Source organism: Heterodontus francisci, chromosome 6, assembly GCF_036365525.1.
Source record: "Heterodontus francisci isolate sHetFra1 chromosome 6, sHetFra1.hap1, whole genome shotgun sequence".
NCBI classification, from domain to species: Eukaryota; Metazoa; Chordata; class Chondrichthyes; order Heterodontiformes; family Heterodontidae; genus Heterodontus; species Heterodontus francisci.
This window is the reverse complement of record NC_090376.1, coordinates 54646358-54661594: the sequence shown is the minus strand read 5'-3', so window position 1 is coordinate 54661594 and position 15237 is coordinate 54646358. Positions and strand designations below refer to the sequence as shown.

Here is a 15237-nt window from a genome sequence, read left to right as displayed (position 1 = left end):
AATGCTGGAACTGTATAAAATGCTGGTTAGGCCACAGCTGGAGTAGTGTGTACAGTTCTGGTCACCTCATTACAGGAAGGACATAACTGCTCTGGAGAGAGTACAGAGGAGATTTACAAGAATGTTTCCAGGGCTAGAACATTGCAGCTATGAGGAAAGACTGGATAGGCTAGGGTTATTTTCCTTAGAACAGAGGAGGCTGAGGGGTGCCTTAATTGAGGTGTACAAAATTATGAGGGGTCTAGATAGATTAGACAGTTAGGACCTGTTTCCCCTAGCAGGGAGGTCAATTACCAGGGAGCACAGATTTAAGGTGATTGGTAGAAGGATTAGAGGGGACATAAGGAAAAACTGTTTCACCCAGAGGATAGTGAGTGTCTAGAATTTGCTGCCCAGATCAGTGGTGGAGGCAGAAACTCTCAACTCATTTAAAAGGTACCTGGACCTGCATCTGAAGTGCTGTAACCTGCAAGATTACAGACCAGGTGCTGGAAGGTGGGTTTGGAATAGGAGGCTAGTATTTTCAGCTGGCGCAGACACGATGGGCTGAATGGCCTCTTTCTGTGCAGTAATGTTTCTATGATTCTATGGAAACAGTAATACAGTCAACTACCTTAGAGAGGAAAGGGAATTAGGAGATGGATGAATTGGAGAGCATGGATTTTTTGCCATGGGATGAAGACCACAGAAAGGAAGAAGGATGGTGCCTGAAGAAAGGGAACTATCAATAATGTCAGCTAGCATGGGACTAGGAAAGGCTGTTGAGTTGTCAGGAGTTAAGCGGCTTGAAGGAGCAGGAGGTGGGTCTTATGGATGAAATTAATTTGCGAAGGTTTGAGAGGAAAATGGTTGAGAAAGTACAAAAAGATACAGGAGCTAGGCTAGAAAGGGTGGTGGACATGCAGAGCTAGTGGGAAGGTAGAAGCGGTGGAGGCAGGTGCATGGATGGATTTGGTGTTTGAGGTGAGGGTAGAGGAGTGGGGAGAGGAGCTTACAGAGGTGGTTGGTGATGGAAAAAAAACCTGGGTTGTCATTGCATTTTAGGATGATATAAGAGTAATAGATGGGTTTGGGGAAGAGAAGAAAGTTTATTTTCAGTTGTAAATATGAAACTTCCCTTCAAAATACAGTCATTTCATGTTTCTATTTTACTTTGTCTTGCCATCATATTTTTATATAAGCCAAGTTGATTCTAAGCATTTTCTATTATTCTAATTGGATTGAATCTCTTGAGTAAATAATTCAACGAGTTCTAGTGCAAGGATTTAAGAACTGGTTATTTTCTTCTACCATTTGTAGACAGCCTTAATATTGATTTGAGCAGAAATCTCAAGGTAAGTATGGAGCATGTTTAACAACAAATAAGTCTTCTCTCTGGTTAGTGAGCACCACAGTGATGGTGAAGAGTGGCAAGGAGAGCTTCTCCTTTACTCTGTACACTCACTTGATTCCACTTCTGCAATCACATTTTGAAGCTAAATGGCTCATTAAATTGAAGTACTGACTTCCCACCCCCACCCCCACCTTCCCCTGTGCATTAGGACTGCTGCTGGTCTCTGGACATGCTGTAGTCGACACCACAGTACCGCAGTGTCTGCCTTCCAGTAATAAACATTTTTTGCTGGAGAAGTAAACTGAGACCCTCGAGTTCACCACACATGTTAATAGTCACGGAGGAAGATATGGCCGTAATGAAATTGACCTTTTTTCTCTTTAAAGACTGATTATTTATCACAAGTTGCTGTTATGGTTTAAAAATCCAAGGGAATTTCAGAAGGTATAATTTTATTTTTTTGGATGTATAAAACTGACTTTCAGTGAAGGTCATTTCCTGCTTGGCAGAAAGCTACACTTTTCAGCTGAATTTTCCACAAACCAAAAATTGGCAGGAATTTACAAGGAAAATTCTTACTTTCACAGTTTCAGGACTATAATGTTTTTCCTGTAATCCCAGGGTGAAAAATTCCAATAGCTTTTCCGTCATCCCAGAGAAAAAGAAAATTCTCTGAGTGTTTTCTCTATTTCTGTTAAAAACAATGTCTGTACAAAATCAACACATTCCCTTTAACATCATCATCATCTGCCTGGAATCTGAAGCTCAGTTTTACAAACTAATATAAATAATAAACAAATAACTGTACGTTTATTTGCACCATCCATGAAAAATTCTTACCAGCTATCTGCTGGCATGGTGCCAGGTGACTTGGCTTCAAGATGAACTGACACTGCATCTCCACAGGCAACTGCTCTATGATGAAGGGCCCCTGGAAATCCAGAGGGTAAATTGAGTCTTTGGATCCTTGTGTCTGCGCAGCTGCATATTGAATGTGACTCAGTTTAATGCTGAAAGGACATTCATGTCCTGTTGGGAAAAATCAAAAGCAACTTTCAATGTTTAAGTCTGTGCTACAAAAAATTAATTAATTCCTATATCATCCCATTACCACTTTTTATTACAGATTCCAATTATGTTTCAGTTGTTCACGATAGAATGTCAGTCTGTGAAATTGTTTGAAGTATCTCTGCTACACATTGTGTAGTTCTTAAAACTGCATTGTTTTTTACTTTGGCTAGCACTAGATTTGTCTTTCAATAGTGAAATGACTGTAAGTGGTTAAGATAGGATCAAGAAGTGCAGTCCTAAGTAAAACAACATGTTAATAGAAGATAGAGAAATCAGTTCTTGGAATCTGAAAGAGACCAAACCAAGGGCCAAACAGTTAGTTAGGATCACCTCTAATTATTCTGTAAAATAAATCTAACAGGATTGTCATAGCTTTTCAAAGTCTGTAGAAAAGCATACTAATTTTGTTTCTTGGCCTTTATCTCTGCAACGTTGATATCAAGGTCTATTCCTTCGGAGTTATTTGACTGCTAGATATTTCTTAGCTCAATATAGCATTGCACTGACCAGCTGCTTATCAGTGGCATCGAGTGTGATCTCATAGAGGGGCCAAATTGATGAAGAACCAAGTCAGTTGAGAGCTTGACATGAGAAATTTGATCAATCTTAAGTAAAACGGTGTCCAAAAATGGTTTTAATACTTTCCCAGTCCAAACAATATGCAATTGCATGCCTGTCTGAGTGTAATGCTTTAAATATAGTGGCGTGCAATAATTAAATTAAGTTCATGATCAATTGCTAATACTATTTATAAGCTGCAATAAGATTATACACCCAATATCCAATTGCTTAAAGTTTAAAAAAATCTCTTTCCTGGAATAATATTTTGTTAAGATGTTACAATTGTTAATTCTGAGGGTATAGTCGGAGGGATTGTAGACAGGGGGGGTCCTCTGCAAGAATAATGGGTTTTTGTTAGAAATCAAAGCATTACTCTTGATTCTTGGAGTAACTTGGTTATCTCATCATGACCATTCTTTGCATCTTTGCTACAAGGCAAAAGGTTGCTAGTTGTTTTTGCTCCTTATGCAGGATGTATACCAGGCATTGATTCTGCAGAATACAGTTACCCTTTAGCTGAGTCTTGTCCTCCTTACTCGTTGGAAATAACCCTTTGCTAATGTTGCTTGTCAAAAAGTTGCAGAGATTTTCCTCTTTCCTTTTCCAACATCCATCCTTTTCTATTGGCATTAGCAAAACATCCAGCAGATGTATTTTAGTAGTGACTGCCATCAGTTTATTTCAGCAAATTATGCCAGGATTGTGCCATTCAAATACATTAAACAGGCAACAAAAACCAAAAAGTCAAATACCTTTTCTGCAGTCAATTTGACACAGTGTAAGAATCTATCTGCAATTTTTTAAAATCTAGCTTTTCAGCAAATTACTCTTCCCTCAAGGGGTTCAATGTTTTTCAGGTAACATCTACCATTATCTTGCTAGTTGGCTAATGACAATGGATAGTGCAGCAGTTGTCACATTTACACATGCCACCTTCTTAAATGATGTCATAATCACTGACTTAGAGCAAGAGCAAGAAGCTTTACAAATAGACACACATGCCCTAAACATATCTACTACAGCGGGCTATATTAAATAAACTCCTTATTTAATCAAAACCAGCAGACTTTCAAAGTTTCTATTGCAGCTCTCACCTGATCCAGGGCATTAGATGGTCCTATTGAATGTTTCTTAAGTAGTTCAGAATTTCTTTAAGTAACTTGACTGATATCCAACTTATGGTTGTATAGCTTTATACAATATTCTTTCTATCATTCAAGGACATCATATCCAACTGTGAGCAGCCTTTCTTCTCTGTGTTTTATTACATTTCACTGGACTGTACAAAATCTTTTCCTTGTTATCTGTTTGATCTTCTGGAGTATGAATTTTGTCTTATTGCCTTTAGTTTTGGCACTGATTATTAAGTTAACCTTTCTAACATTCAATCATTTTCTACTCTATCTTGCGTATCATCTTGTTGTGATTTGACTTCAGTTTTGGAGAGGCATTTGCTGTTTTTTACGACATGTAATTTTTCATTAAGATCCAAAACCTCCTCCAAGATTCTTGCTCATTTTTTTCTCCTCTTGTTTCCAACAGCTTCTTCAGCAGAATTCTTCAGGAATTGGTTGTCAACTGCAGCAGCTACAACCTTGCCACTTGCTAACTTCAGAAAATCACATTTCTATTGCTCGCTTGTATTCTTCCTATATTGTTGAGATTTAGAATTTGCCAGGTAGTCACTTCAATTTGTCTGACTTCGTAAATAAAAAGTGCAGAAGGAATTTACTTAGTAAAAATTAATGGTCAGAATCAGTATATCATCCAATGCAGAGACCCCATGGGACTCAATGATAACTATTTAGTCTATCATGTTGCCTATGGTACATTTATCTAGGTTGTGAAACTATAAATCTTTGTGCTGAAGGAATTAACCACAAATGTTCAGCCAATTCTTGTGCTGCAGTCATTCATGTTGCTTGACAAATGTTCTCAAAGACTGGCTTCCAACCTGTTTTAATGTTTTGTCCAAGTATCCAGTTCTTACTCCAAAAGATTGCAAACTGACCTAATTGGAGTTTACAGATTTTAAAGGCAATAGACCAGGTTGATCCAGACAAATTGTTTACATTGATGAAAGGTTCAAAAACTAGAGGATATTACTTTAAATATCAGAAAATTAGCAGCAGCAGAGAATGTAGACTGAACCTGTTCACAAAGAGTTTGAATTTAACTTGCATTGTCTGCTGCTAACAGAGCAATAATGGCCTCAAAATGCGGTGGTTAACCTTACTGTCCCATCAACCCCAATAATGTGGCCTGCGCCATTTTAAAAGGGACCTACTGCTGGATACCTGAAGCACCTGTCTGTTTCAGGTGGTAGGTCCATTTCAACTGGCAAATTCTGGTCATAGGACTGCAAATGCCATTTTAGTTTGGAAATACTCAGAAAGTATGCCATTCAAACTCGGAACCGTGATGAGTAACTCATCTCTTGACTCCTCAAAGCCTTTCCCACATCCAGAAGATACAAGTCAGGAATGTGATGGAATACTATACATTTGCCTGGATGGGTACAGCTCCAACAACACTCAGGAAGCTCATCACAAATCAGGACAAAGCAACTCGCTTGATTGGCATCCCATTCATCACCTTAAATATTTACTCCCTGCACCACAAAGGTACCATGTCTGCAGTGTGTACCATCTACATGTTGCACTGCAGCAACTCACCGAGGCTTCTACAACAGCACCTTCCAAACCTGTGACCTCTACCACCTAGAAGGACAAGAGTAGCAGGTGCATTGGAACACCACCACTTCCAAGTTCTCCTTCAAGCAACACAGCATCCTGACTTGAAAATATACAGTTCCTTCATCGTCACTGGGTCAAAATCCTGGAACTCCTTTCCTAACAGTGGGTGTGGCTTTACCACAAAGACTGCAGCAGTTCAAGAAGGTAAATCACCACCTTCTTGAGGGAAATTAGGGATGGGCGACAAATGCTGGCCTTGCCAGTGACACCCACCTCCCATGAATGAATAAAAAAATTATTGACAACATAAATGTCTAAAACAATACATTAAATGTTCAGTCTGCCATATGTCAGAAATAAATTACAATCACTTAAATATTCTAAAACTTACCAATAAGAGGATAGGGGGCATCTTCTTTACCAGAGATGACCCAAAGTTGATAATCTTTAGGATTACCCTATAAGACACAAACAGAGTGAAAACTATCATGTGATCATTCCAGGAAAGGTGGTAAGGATGAAGGTCAGTGGAAGATGAAGCAACTGGAACAATATTTCCATTCACTACCATGAGTCTACAATGCAACATTGTAAAAATTACAACTGACTGGAACAAACTGACTGAGAACATGTTGGGATAGTTTTGACTTGGTGCAATAGTGTAAACTGGAGGATATTGGATCTGCCGCCTGAATTGCATTTCTCCTGACTTTTATTTCTATTGAAGTCAATGGGAATGAAAATCAGAAGAGCTATTTAAAGGGTAAGTCATTCAATATTGCCTGCTTTACACTATCACCCAAAGTCAAAATTATGCCGCTGTCCTGTATTTACAAATCTTCAGGAACTCAGTGAAAAATTGAAGACCCCTACCAACAGGATAGCTACTATTGAAGTAACAATTAATTAATTAGGTCATAAAGTTGAAAAATATTACATTTAGTAAACCTAGTCTAAACATAGATGTGAGTTATACCATGGGGTGTCTGATGTCTGAGGTAGCTTTAATTCATTTTGGGTCACTTTAATACCCACGGTGCTCAACTGTTGAAAAGTAAAGGTCCACATTGAAGGAGTAGAAGTGGTAGGGTAATCATTATGGCTTTATCAAGTTAAAATTAACAGTTGACTAAAAAAGTACCATCAGTATGCATCATATGATGTTAACCTGTGCTTAAAGTTCTTTTGACTTTAGTAAGATTATAGCCAGCTCTGAATCTAGGATGACACTTTCCTATAAATTTATAACTTGGGAAATCTTTCTACTTGCAAAACTATTTGACCGTCTGAAATCCTATAAAATAAAATTAGGATATATTTTGATTTACTATTCTTGGTTAATGAAGGTTTTGAAATTTAGAAACATCAGTTATATAATTGTCATATTTAGTCATATGATTAATCTAAAATAATTGAATCCTTATGTGATTTTGGAGAACTTCTAACAGATTTAAAAGGTTCCAAAAAGCAAGGTAACTATAAATAGCTTGAAGAATTAATCAGGCTATAAAATTGAAAAATATTAAATTTAGTAAACCTAATCTAAAAATAGATGTAATTTGTTATCGACTTACTGTGATGCCAAATTGCTGAAGTGTCATGGCAACCACATCATTTGCTGTATCTGTGTTGTTCACTGTCAAGACCTTTGACTGAAAGAGATAGGCGAAAAAACTTATTAAAAATGTAATTTAAACCTACATAAATGTCTCCATAAAAGGGCAATGAACTCTTTACTCTCACCAAGCTATTTCTGTACATATCTCAGATTGTCTTTTACATCCCAGTCAGAATTATGAGGGCATTTGGTTCTGAATATGAACTTGGCAAAGTTATAACAGAATGGCCTTTGTGACCTTGCTGTTATAGTCTTTGTCAAACCTCAGAAATATTTTTTGCTGAATTCTTTAGATATGTAGGGGTATTTTCTTACTCCCAAGAGGATTTGGGTGGCTTACCAACAGAATGCACCAGTCAGTAGTCCTGGTGTATGATGTGGTTCATTTTGAGGGCTAGGCCTCATCAGCAGAAAGCTGCAGGCCACTGACCAGGGAGGGAGTTCCTTGGGTTAAGTAACTAAAGGTGGGGTGGGTGGCTGGGTGGTGGGGTGAATGGTGGGAGGGGCTCCGATTTCTGGAAGGGAGAGAAGCCAGAGCAGCAGTAGTCCAGGCCGATATCGCAACCCCACAAAAATAGAAAGAAAGTTATTTTTGAAATGTTCTTTGGTTGGGCCGAGCTGTCAACTAATACTGGTTGAAGCGACACCATCTCAACAAAATCCCCATTAAAAAGGAAATTTTTATGGATTTCTTTTATTATTAGAAAATATTATAAAGCCTGTACCTGGCAGGCAGATATCTCACATGAAGTGTGGAGCAGTATTTGTGCACTTCAGCCCATACACAATCCTTTGGAAAGCAGCTCAGCCAATGAGATTAATTATTCCCTGGAATAGTTAAAATTCTGCATCTCTGGGCTCCCTATCCAGATTACTGTATACTCTGAACTGGTCAGTGAAGCTAGTTCCAACTGGTGGGCTCTGATCTCATTCTTGTGGCAATATTCATATGTCTCCTATTTATGAAACATCTTGCTTCACTGTAAAGATCCAAGTACCATTATGTAACCATATGACTCCTTGCCAGACTCACTCTAACTGTAACACCAAGAGGCAAGTCCTGTAAATAGTAGCTCTGTATGTTATATATTAGCTAGCTGTTTAATAAACCTGTTTGAGATCTTCAATCAACCTGAACTCCACGCATCTCATTTATGCTGCATCAGATAACATAAAAAAGCTTCTCATTGCTGTGTTGAGAAGAAAAAAATTCAATGTAAACAGGAAATGCTGGAAATACTAGGCAGGTCTGGCAGCATCTGTGGAGAGAGAAGCAGAGTTAATGTTTCAGGTCAGTGATCCTTTAGCAGAACAGTGGGCGGCACCAATATTGGAGGCGCCCAACAGCAAAAAGGGCGGGAATCCTCCATTTAAGCCTCTTGCAGCTGAAGCTATAAAACAAAACCCCATTAAATCACTCAAGCGTGAATGACTTTCCTTCACTCAGCCAGAGTTTTAAAAAAACTCATAAAACCACTCAACCATGAAGACTTGCCTCTTGAATGGCTGTATAAATAAACTAGCAAAAAAGGCACTTGAAATACCTATTGCACATCTGTGTAAATAAACAGGCTTAGTGCTGGAAGCTAGACAAATAGACAAGCTACTGCTGTCAATCAAATCAGCCAAAACAGTTTCTTAAAGAGGAAACAGTACAGGGTCACAGAACCAGCTCTTAAAGCAAGTTCTTAAAGCAAGATTTAAAGCAAAAGAACAGCAGAAATGTGGATTCCAAATTTCCCAACATGAACTGAAAAGCCATGAATATCCTATCTGAGTTCCAACTATTCAAACAGAGAACGCAGTTATTCTTCACAGACCAAGTGATGGTAGAACCAGAGAAGCAAGCTCTAAAAATAATGATAGCAATTGGAAATGAGGGATTGCACAGAATCAATACTTCTGGATTATCTGAACAGGACCAGGAAGATCCTGCTATGATATGGAAAGTGGTGGAAGATCAACTCTGATTACGAGTGAATTTCAGAATTCACCACCTAGAATTGATGTCTTACAAGCAACAGCCGCAGGAATCAATAGACCTGTTCATCAGTAAATGCCATAGTAAGGGCAATGAATGTGACTTCTCAGGAGCTGAGCTGTCAGACCAAATAATGGAGCTGGTGATTGTATCAACACCCATTGAAGCCTTACAGAAAGACCTCTTGGGGAAAAAAAAGTCACAGCATTGATGCACTGCTGGAAGATGGCAGGAAATACAAAGCCATTGTAGGTGGACAACAGCACCGGCAAGAATTAGGTGCAGCCAACAGTATCGACACCATAACCAGGTCAAAAAGAACAAGTAAGCTGTGTGGTTGGTCCCACTCACGGCAAAATTGCCCTGCATTTTGTGACCTGTGCAAGTCATGCGATGTAAAAGGACACTGGGCCCACCTATGCAGGAATTCTGGCTCCGAAGACACAGTCAGAAGGCACAGTAGGACATGAGCTAACAGAAGACAGGCACAGCAGCAGGACAACAGAAGCAAGGGAAGTGCCAGAGGTATCACAAATGGATACATGAGGTCCACAGCAAAACAGACCTGAGACAAGACCCAGAGAGAAGCAAGTCTCAATCAGAAGATGAGCAAGCATTCCACATTGTAAATCTGACACATCATGTTGATGAAGTCCGACAATTGGAAGCTTTCACCACTACCAACATCATGTGCCCAAAGAAATCTGGCAAACAAACGCTCAAGGTCAAAATTGACACCGGCGCTAGTGCAAATATCCTACCAGTCCGCATCCTCAAAGCTATGTACCGGAGTCATTGGAAGTCTATGATACAACTGACAACTGCCAAATTATCTGCATACATCAGGTCACCCATCCCTTGCGGTAGCACATTAACAATGCAATGCAGTTATGACAAGTCAGCATGGAAACCACAAACATTCTACCTAGTAGACTAGTAGACTACCAGCATATAAGGACCTCAACATCATAACTATCCACGAGAGCATTGCCAAGGAGAAATCTCCAAGGACCAGAACCCACACATAGACTCTGACCAGGATCAAACGATGCAGTCTGGAAACCAGTAACAGCATAACTATGCCGCGCCTTCACTTCTGTTCTCTAGAGAACTGCCAGCACCATAACGAGCCAGAATGGGCAGGTATCTCCATGAGACCAAGTACTCTTCCCCCAACAAGTCCTCAATCTTGAGCCCCAAGCCTTCAGACTTGGAGGATGAGGAGAGGCTCAGGCACGCAATGTCCTGAAGGGGCAGAGGAGGAATGAGTTGAAGCATTGTCTGTTAGTTCTTCGAGATGAGGTGCCGGAGCTTTCCAAGAATGACACGACCCCAAAAGTAGTCATCTTGAGAAAAGCAACGGAGTATGTTAGCAGGCTGAAGACAGAGCAACAGAAACTGATTGCAGAGAGGGAGAAAAGTCAGAAAGAACAGCAGCAGATGAGATCCAAAGTCCCCGAGCAAGAGTTGTCAAACCACTAAGATGACCTATGGACCTTTGAGCCTCTATATTTGTAAAGGTCATAATCTCTAGCCATGTGTAAATAATTTTGATGTTACTGAATGTTATGTGTTTTTACTTTTAGTATACAAGACTTATCTTTGGAAAGAAGGAGGATGTTGTGTGTTTGCCTTTAAGAGTAATGTACCTTTAAGATCTTAGTATGCTAATGAGCCAAGTACCAGTATGTAATCATGTGACTACATGCCAGGCTCACTCTGTAACTTTAACACCAAGAGGCAAGTCCTGTAAATAGTAGCTCTGTTCTGTATATATTAGTTAGCTGTTTAATAAACCTATTTGAGATCTTCAATCAACCTGAACTCCACGCATCTCACTTATGTTGCATCAGACAACACAAAAAGGCTTCTTATTGCAGCCTTAATACTTGAGTAAGGATGAATGGAATGAGCCTTCTTTTGGTCTATACATGTTATATTGTGTATATCACATAATCACAGAATCATAGAATTGTTACAGCACAGAATGAGGCCATTTGGCCCTTCTTGTCTGTGCTGGCTCTCTGAAAGAGCAATTTACCTAGTGCCACTCCCCCGCCTTCTCCCTGTAGTCTTGCACATTCTTCCTTTTCAGATAACAATCCTCTGCTTGCCTTCAGGGATAGATTCTCGGGGACAAGGGCTACCCATTGAAGACATGGTTACTCATGCCTGTGAGGAACCCTTGCAATGAGTGGGGAAGCGGTACCAAACCTTGCCATGGCTCCACCCGAGCGACCATCGAGCAGGCCATTGGGCTGCTGAAGATGAGATTCTGCTGTCTAGATAGATCCAGCAGAGCCCTGCAGTATGCCCCAGCGAGGGTCTCACGTATCATTGTGGTCTGCTGTGCTCTGCACAATATAGCACTATAGTGGGGGGAGGCCTTGCATGATGATGAAATGCCTAAGCAACACTCCTCCACCGACAAGCAGGATGCAGAGGAGGAAGAGGAGCAAGCAGCACTGGATGGTGAAGACCTTGTGCCGGAGGCCAGGCAGGTTGAGCGATGTGCCAAGGAGGCAAGCGACAACCTCATAATGTCCCATTTCGAGATACCCTGATGTCCAATAAAGCCCAATAAAGACTCACCTCAATGCATGTAGCCTGTTGCCTCCTTTTTACTTGTGTTCCCTGACTTCCAACCAGCTGAAATGCCCACTAGTGCCCATGGGAGACCGTGTGTTAATGAAGGCTGTGGTCACAATGACATTGAACTAAGGGGGAAGTCAGCAGTTCACAATTAAGGCGTAATGAAAAATGGCTTTCAGACAATGATTGCCACGAAAGAACTTTTAATTAATCAATACATTACATATTTCTTACACCCATGAGTCCCCAAGTGTGACAAGATGATCTTCTTAATATGTTTGCGAGTGCTCCTATATGGTGTAATCCCTGTGACAGCAGCTGGGCTGGAGGCAGGCAGCTGATCAGGCTGCCCCTCAGCCTGCGATGAATTCAGCCGGTGTCCTCTGGCTGCCTGAGGCCCGGAAGGCCCCAGCTGCCTGAGGGCATCCTGCACTGGCGCTGGACTCTCCTCGGGTATTTGGCTGCTGGAGCTGGGCTCACTGGCGGAGGGGCTGAGGTGCCGGTGTCCACACTCGGAGCACCCTGAGGGGAGACCCAGATGTGGAGGTCAGCCTCTCCACCTCCCTTTCAAGGTTCATTTGAACCTCCGCACTCACCAGAGAAGGACAAGAGAGCTGGAGAAGACTCCAGGCGCCTTGTCCTTCTCTTTTCTTGCCACTGCTGCATTGAGCTCATGTTCAAGGCGACGGTGTGCAGGTCTCTGCGCATCTGTGGAATCTGGCTCTCCATGAGGGTTGCCAACCTCTCGATGGATGAAGCCATGCACATGCCTGGGACATGGCAGCAATCATGGCATGGATGGACTCTTCCATTGTCTGCTCATGGCTGCGCATGACCTCTGGCATCTCCGCCAGATGTTGCCATACCCCTCTCTGCAACTCCAGCATGACCTGTGCTGTCAACGCCACTCATTGTCAGCCTGGGGCTCAGCATAGGCCTGGTCACCCACAATCCTCTGACTGTTGGAGGCCTTGGCTGCCTCAACCTCAGCCAGATGCTCGAGCGTGTGTGCTGTGCTCTCACCACCTTGTGACCCTAATTCTACAGTCGAGCGGGTATCCATTGAGATGAAAGTATTTGCGTCAGTGGAAGGTGCATCCTCTGAGTGGTCCTCCTCCTCAGAGGTTGATGGCTGTCCCCTGCAGGTTTGGTCTCCTACGCATGCTGACCTGCATGAGAGAACACAAACATGTGTGGGCTATACTGTGCAGATCTGCCATGACAACCATACATGATTTGGTCTCCAAAAGTGATGAGTATGTCGATTAAAGCCAATCCTCCCTCTTTTGTGCAGAGACTCCAGTGTCTCCGTCTGAGATTGCACAGCCAGTTCTAAGGCCTCTTCCTCGACTGCGGTGATGAGAGGATGCAGATCTGGAACTCCTCCACCAGTCCAGGCTGTCTCACTTCTGTTGTGGGCCCTCTTGTCCTGCAAGAGGAAGGATGGAGATCATAAAATTTGGCAGAGAGATCAACATGACAGTTCTGCTATTGTCAGCCCCTAGTCCCCTACTGGGGGATCTGATATATCTTATGCTGCCACTCGCTGTCAGGGGAGTTAATAGGAGTGAACTATGAAGGAAAGTGACCTGTGGCCACGATGCAGCCATGCATCTGTCAGGATAAGGGAATACTCTAGCCCCTCCGCCATCGCCATGATCACTCACCCTCCTGCATAGTCACATGCAATTCCCAAACAGGAGAGTGGTATTCTCCTTGGCAGAACGCAGGAGGTCGTTGATCCTTTCTTGGCATGGCACCAGGTTCTGGTGGGTTATTCCTCGGCTGCTGACCTGCTCTGCAATCTCCGCCCAGGCTTGCTTAGTCACGGGGCAGGACCTCACTGATGAAGAAAACCTCCTGCCTTTCCCTAGCAGCCTGGAGGAGAATCTGCAGGGAGACATCACTGAACCGTGGGGCCACCCTGTGTCTTGCCTTGGCCATCCAGTGCTGTCCTCCTCAGGGGGGTTGGGGTGGTGTCTAGGAACCAGTCCAGCAACATTTTCAGCTGCACAAAACTGATAATGACTCTAAGGTAGGAGTAAATGCAGGGCTGGCAGGCTTTTAAATATGGCGCCAGTACCTGCACTGGAGTCATCTGACACCATGATCGACAACTTGCATCCCAACCCCACCACATGATTGGGCGGCCTGCATCTCCATTACGCAAAATGGCCACCCACCACGTGATCGCGTGGGTCGGCTGCCCATGTGACAGACAGGAATGGCACCGATTTCCAAGCCCGCAGCCGGGACCAGCGGCGGGATCATTAAATTCAGCCCTTTAACTCTTAGAAGAATTGCACTGACTTTGAGACATCATGTTAATTACTTTGATAAGATTAAAACTGAGATACTAATTAAGAAATGCCATTAAATCATTTGCTCCCATCTCATTCCTCTTTAAACAATCTCTCTTGCTTACATAGGATTCTAAAATAAGTTGGCCAACTGTAAAATTCAGAACTTTACATGGTTCACATCAATTATTTCCAAAAGCTCACACATGTATGAGATCAGATCAGTGCTTCTTTTGCTTTCTTCTCCTTTTTATGCCTTTTTCAACAACTATTCACCAATGTTCTGCTCAGTGAAAAGGACATTTTAAAGCACTAAATACAATATGCTAACTGCAGCTGTTAAATCAGAGTACAGATTGGCAAATTCATTAGGTAACAAGTGAACTGCATTGTTTTCATCTGGTGTGTCTGGGCAAGGCTGTCGGGAGCAGGCATAGTGCTTCGGTGAGAGTCTGTCATGTTGCCTCCCTGAATTTGACTGATGTGATTCCGTGGAACATACTTTGCCCAGGCGAGGCCTGCAGGAATTTTGATTGTTGATCTTTCAACGATAAGAAAAGACATTGGAAATGAGCCAAAATGATGTACTTATCCTACTACCTTTGATTTGAAAAAATTGGCCCAATTGTTATGTCAATAACTCAAGACTTCAACACGCTTAATTAATGTTTGAAACAGCACATGTGAAGTTAAGGTGATCAAATGGTACAATGAATGAAAGGAGGAGAATTCCAAGCTGTACAAACCTTATTTGGGTTTATTTCACCAACAAAAGACTGAATAACCTGTTGAATTCAGGAAACATGAAAGGTGACATGAGAAGTTAGTGAAGTTAAGCAGATGGGTTCTAGTGAGAGGTCATTTTACTTACATAGACACAGCTTGCAACATTTCTGGTAATGATCTTCAAAGGAATACTTTTAGGATGCTCTTTTTCTTTCTCTTCTTTAATGCAGCTGAAAGTATCAGGGTGGGGAAGGGGAAGACACAGGTAACATTCAAGAATGTGGTATTGAGATAATGCAGCAATCCAATGGTTTTACACAGGTAATTAAGTTAAAATAGCAACAACATTTTTTACAAAA

General features: G+C 41.7%; 1 protein-coding gene across 1 annotated transcript in view; it reads right to left on the bottom strand.

Annotated features, from left to right (window-relative positions):
* Positions 1 to 15237, bottom strand: part of LOC137370961 (rho GTPase-activating protein 20-like) — a 126258-nt gene that overhangs the window by 35440 nt on the left and 75581 nt on the right. The window contains exons 6-9 of the mRNA XM_068032847.1: positions 15024 to 15108; positions 7236 to 7313; positions 6053 to 6119; positions 2174 to 2362 (exon numbers count right to left, since the gene is read on the bottom strand). Coding sequence (XP_067888948.1) covers positions 2174 to 2362; positions 6053 to 6119; positions 7236 to 7313; positions 15024 to 15108 — 419 coding nt within the window. The remainder of the gene's footprint in view (positions 1 to 2173; positions 2363 to 6052; positions 6120 to 7235; positions 7314 to 15023; positions 15109 to 15237) is intronic.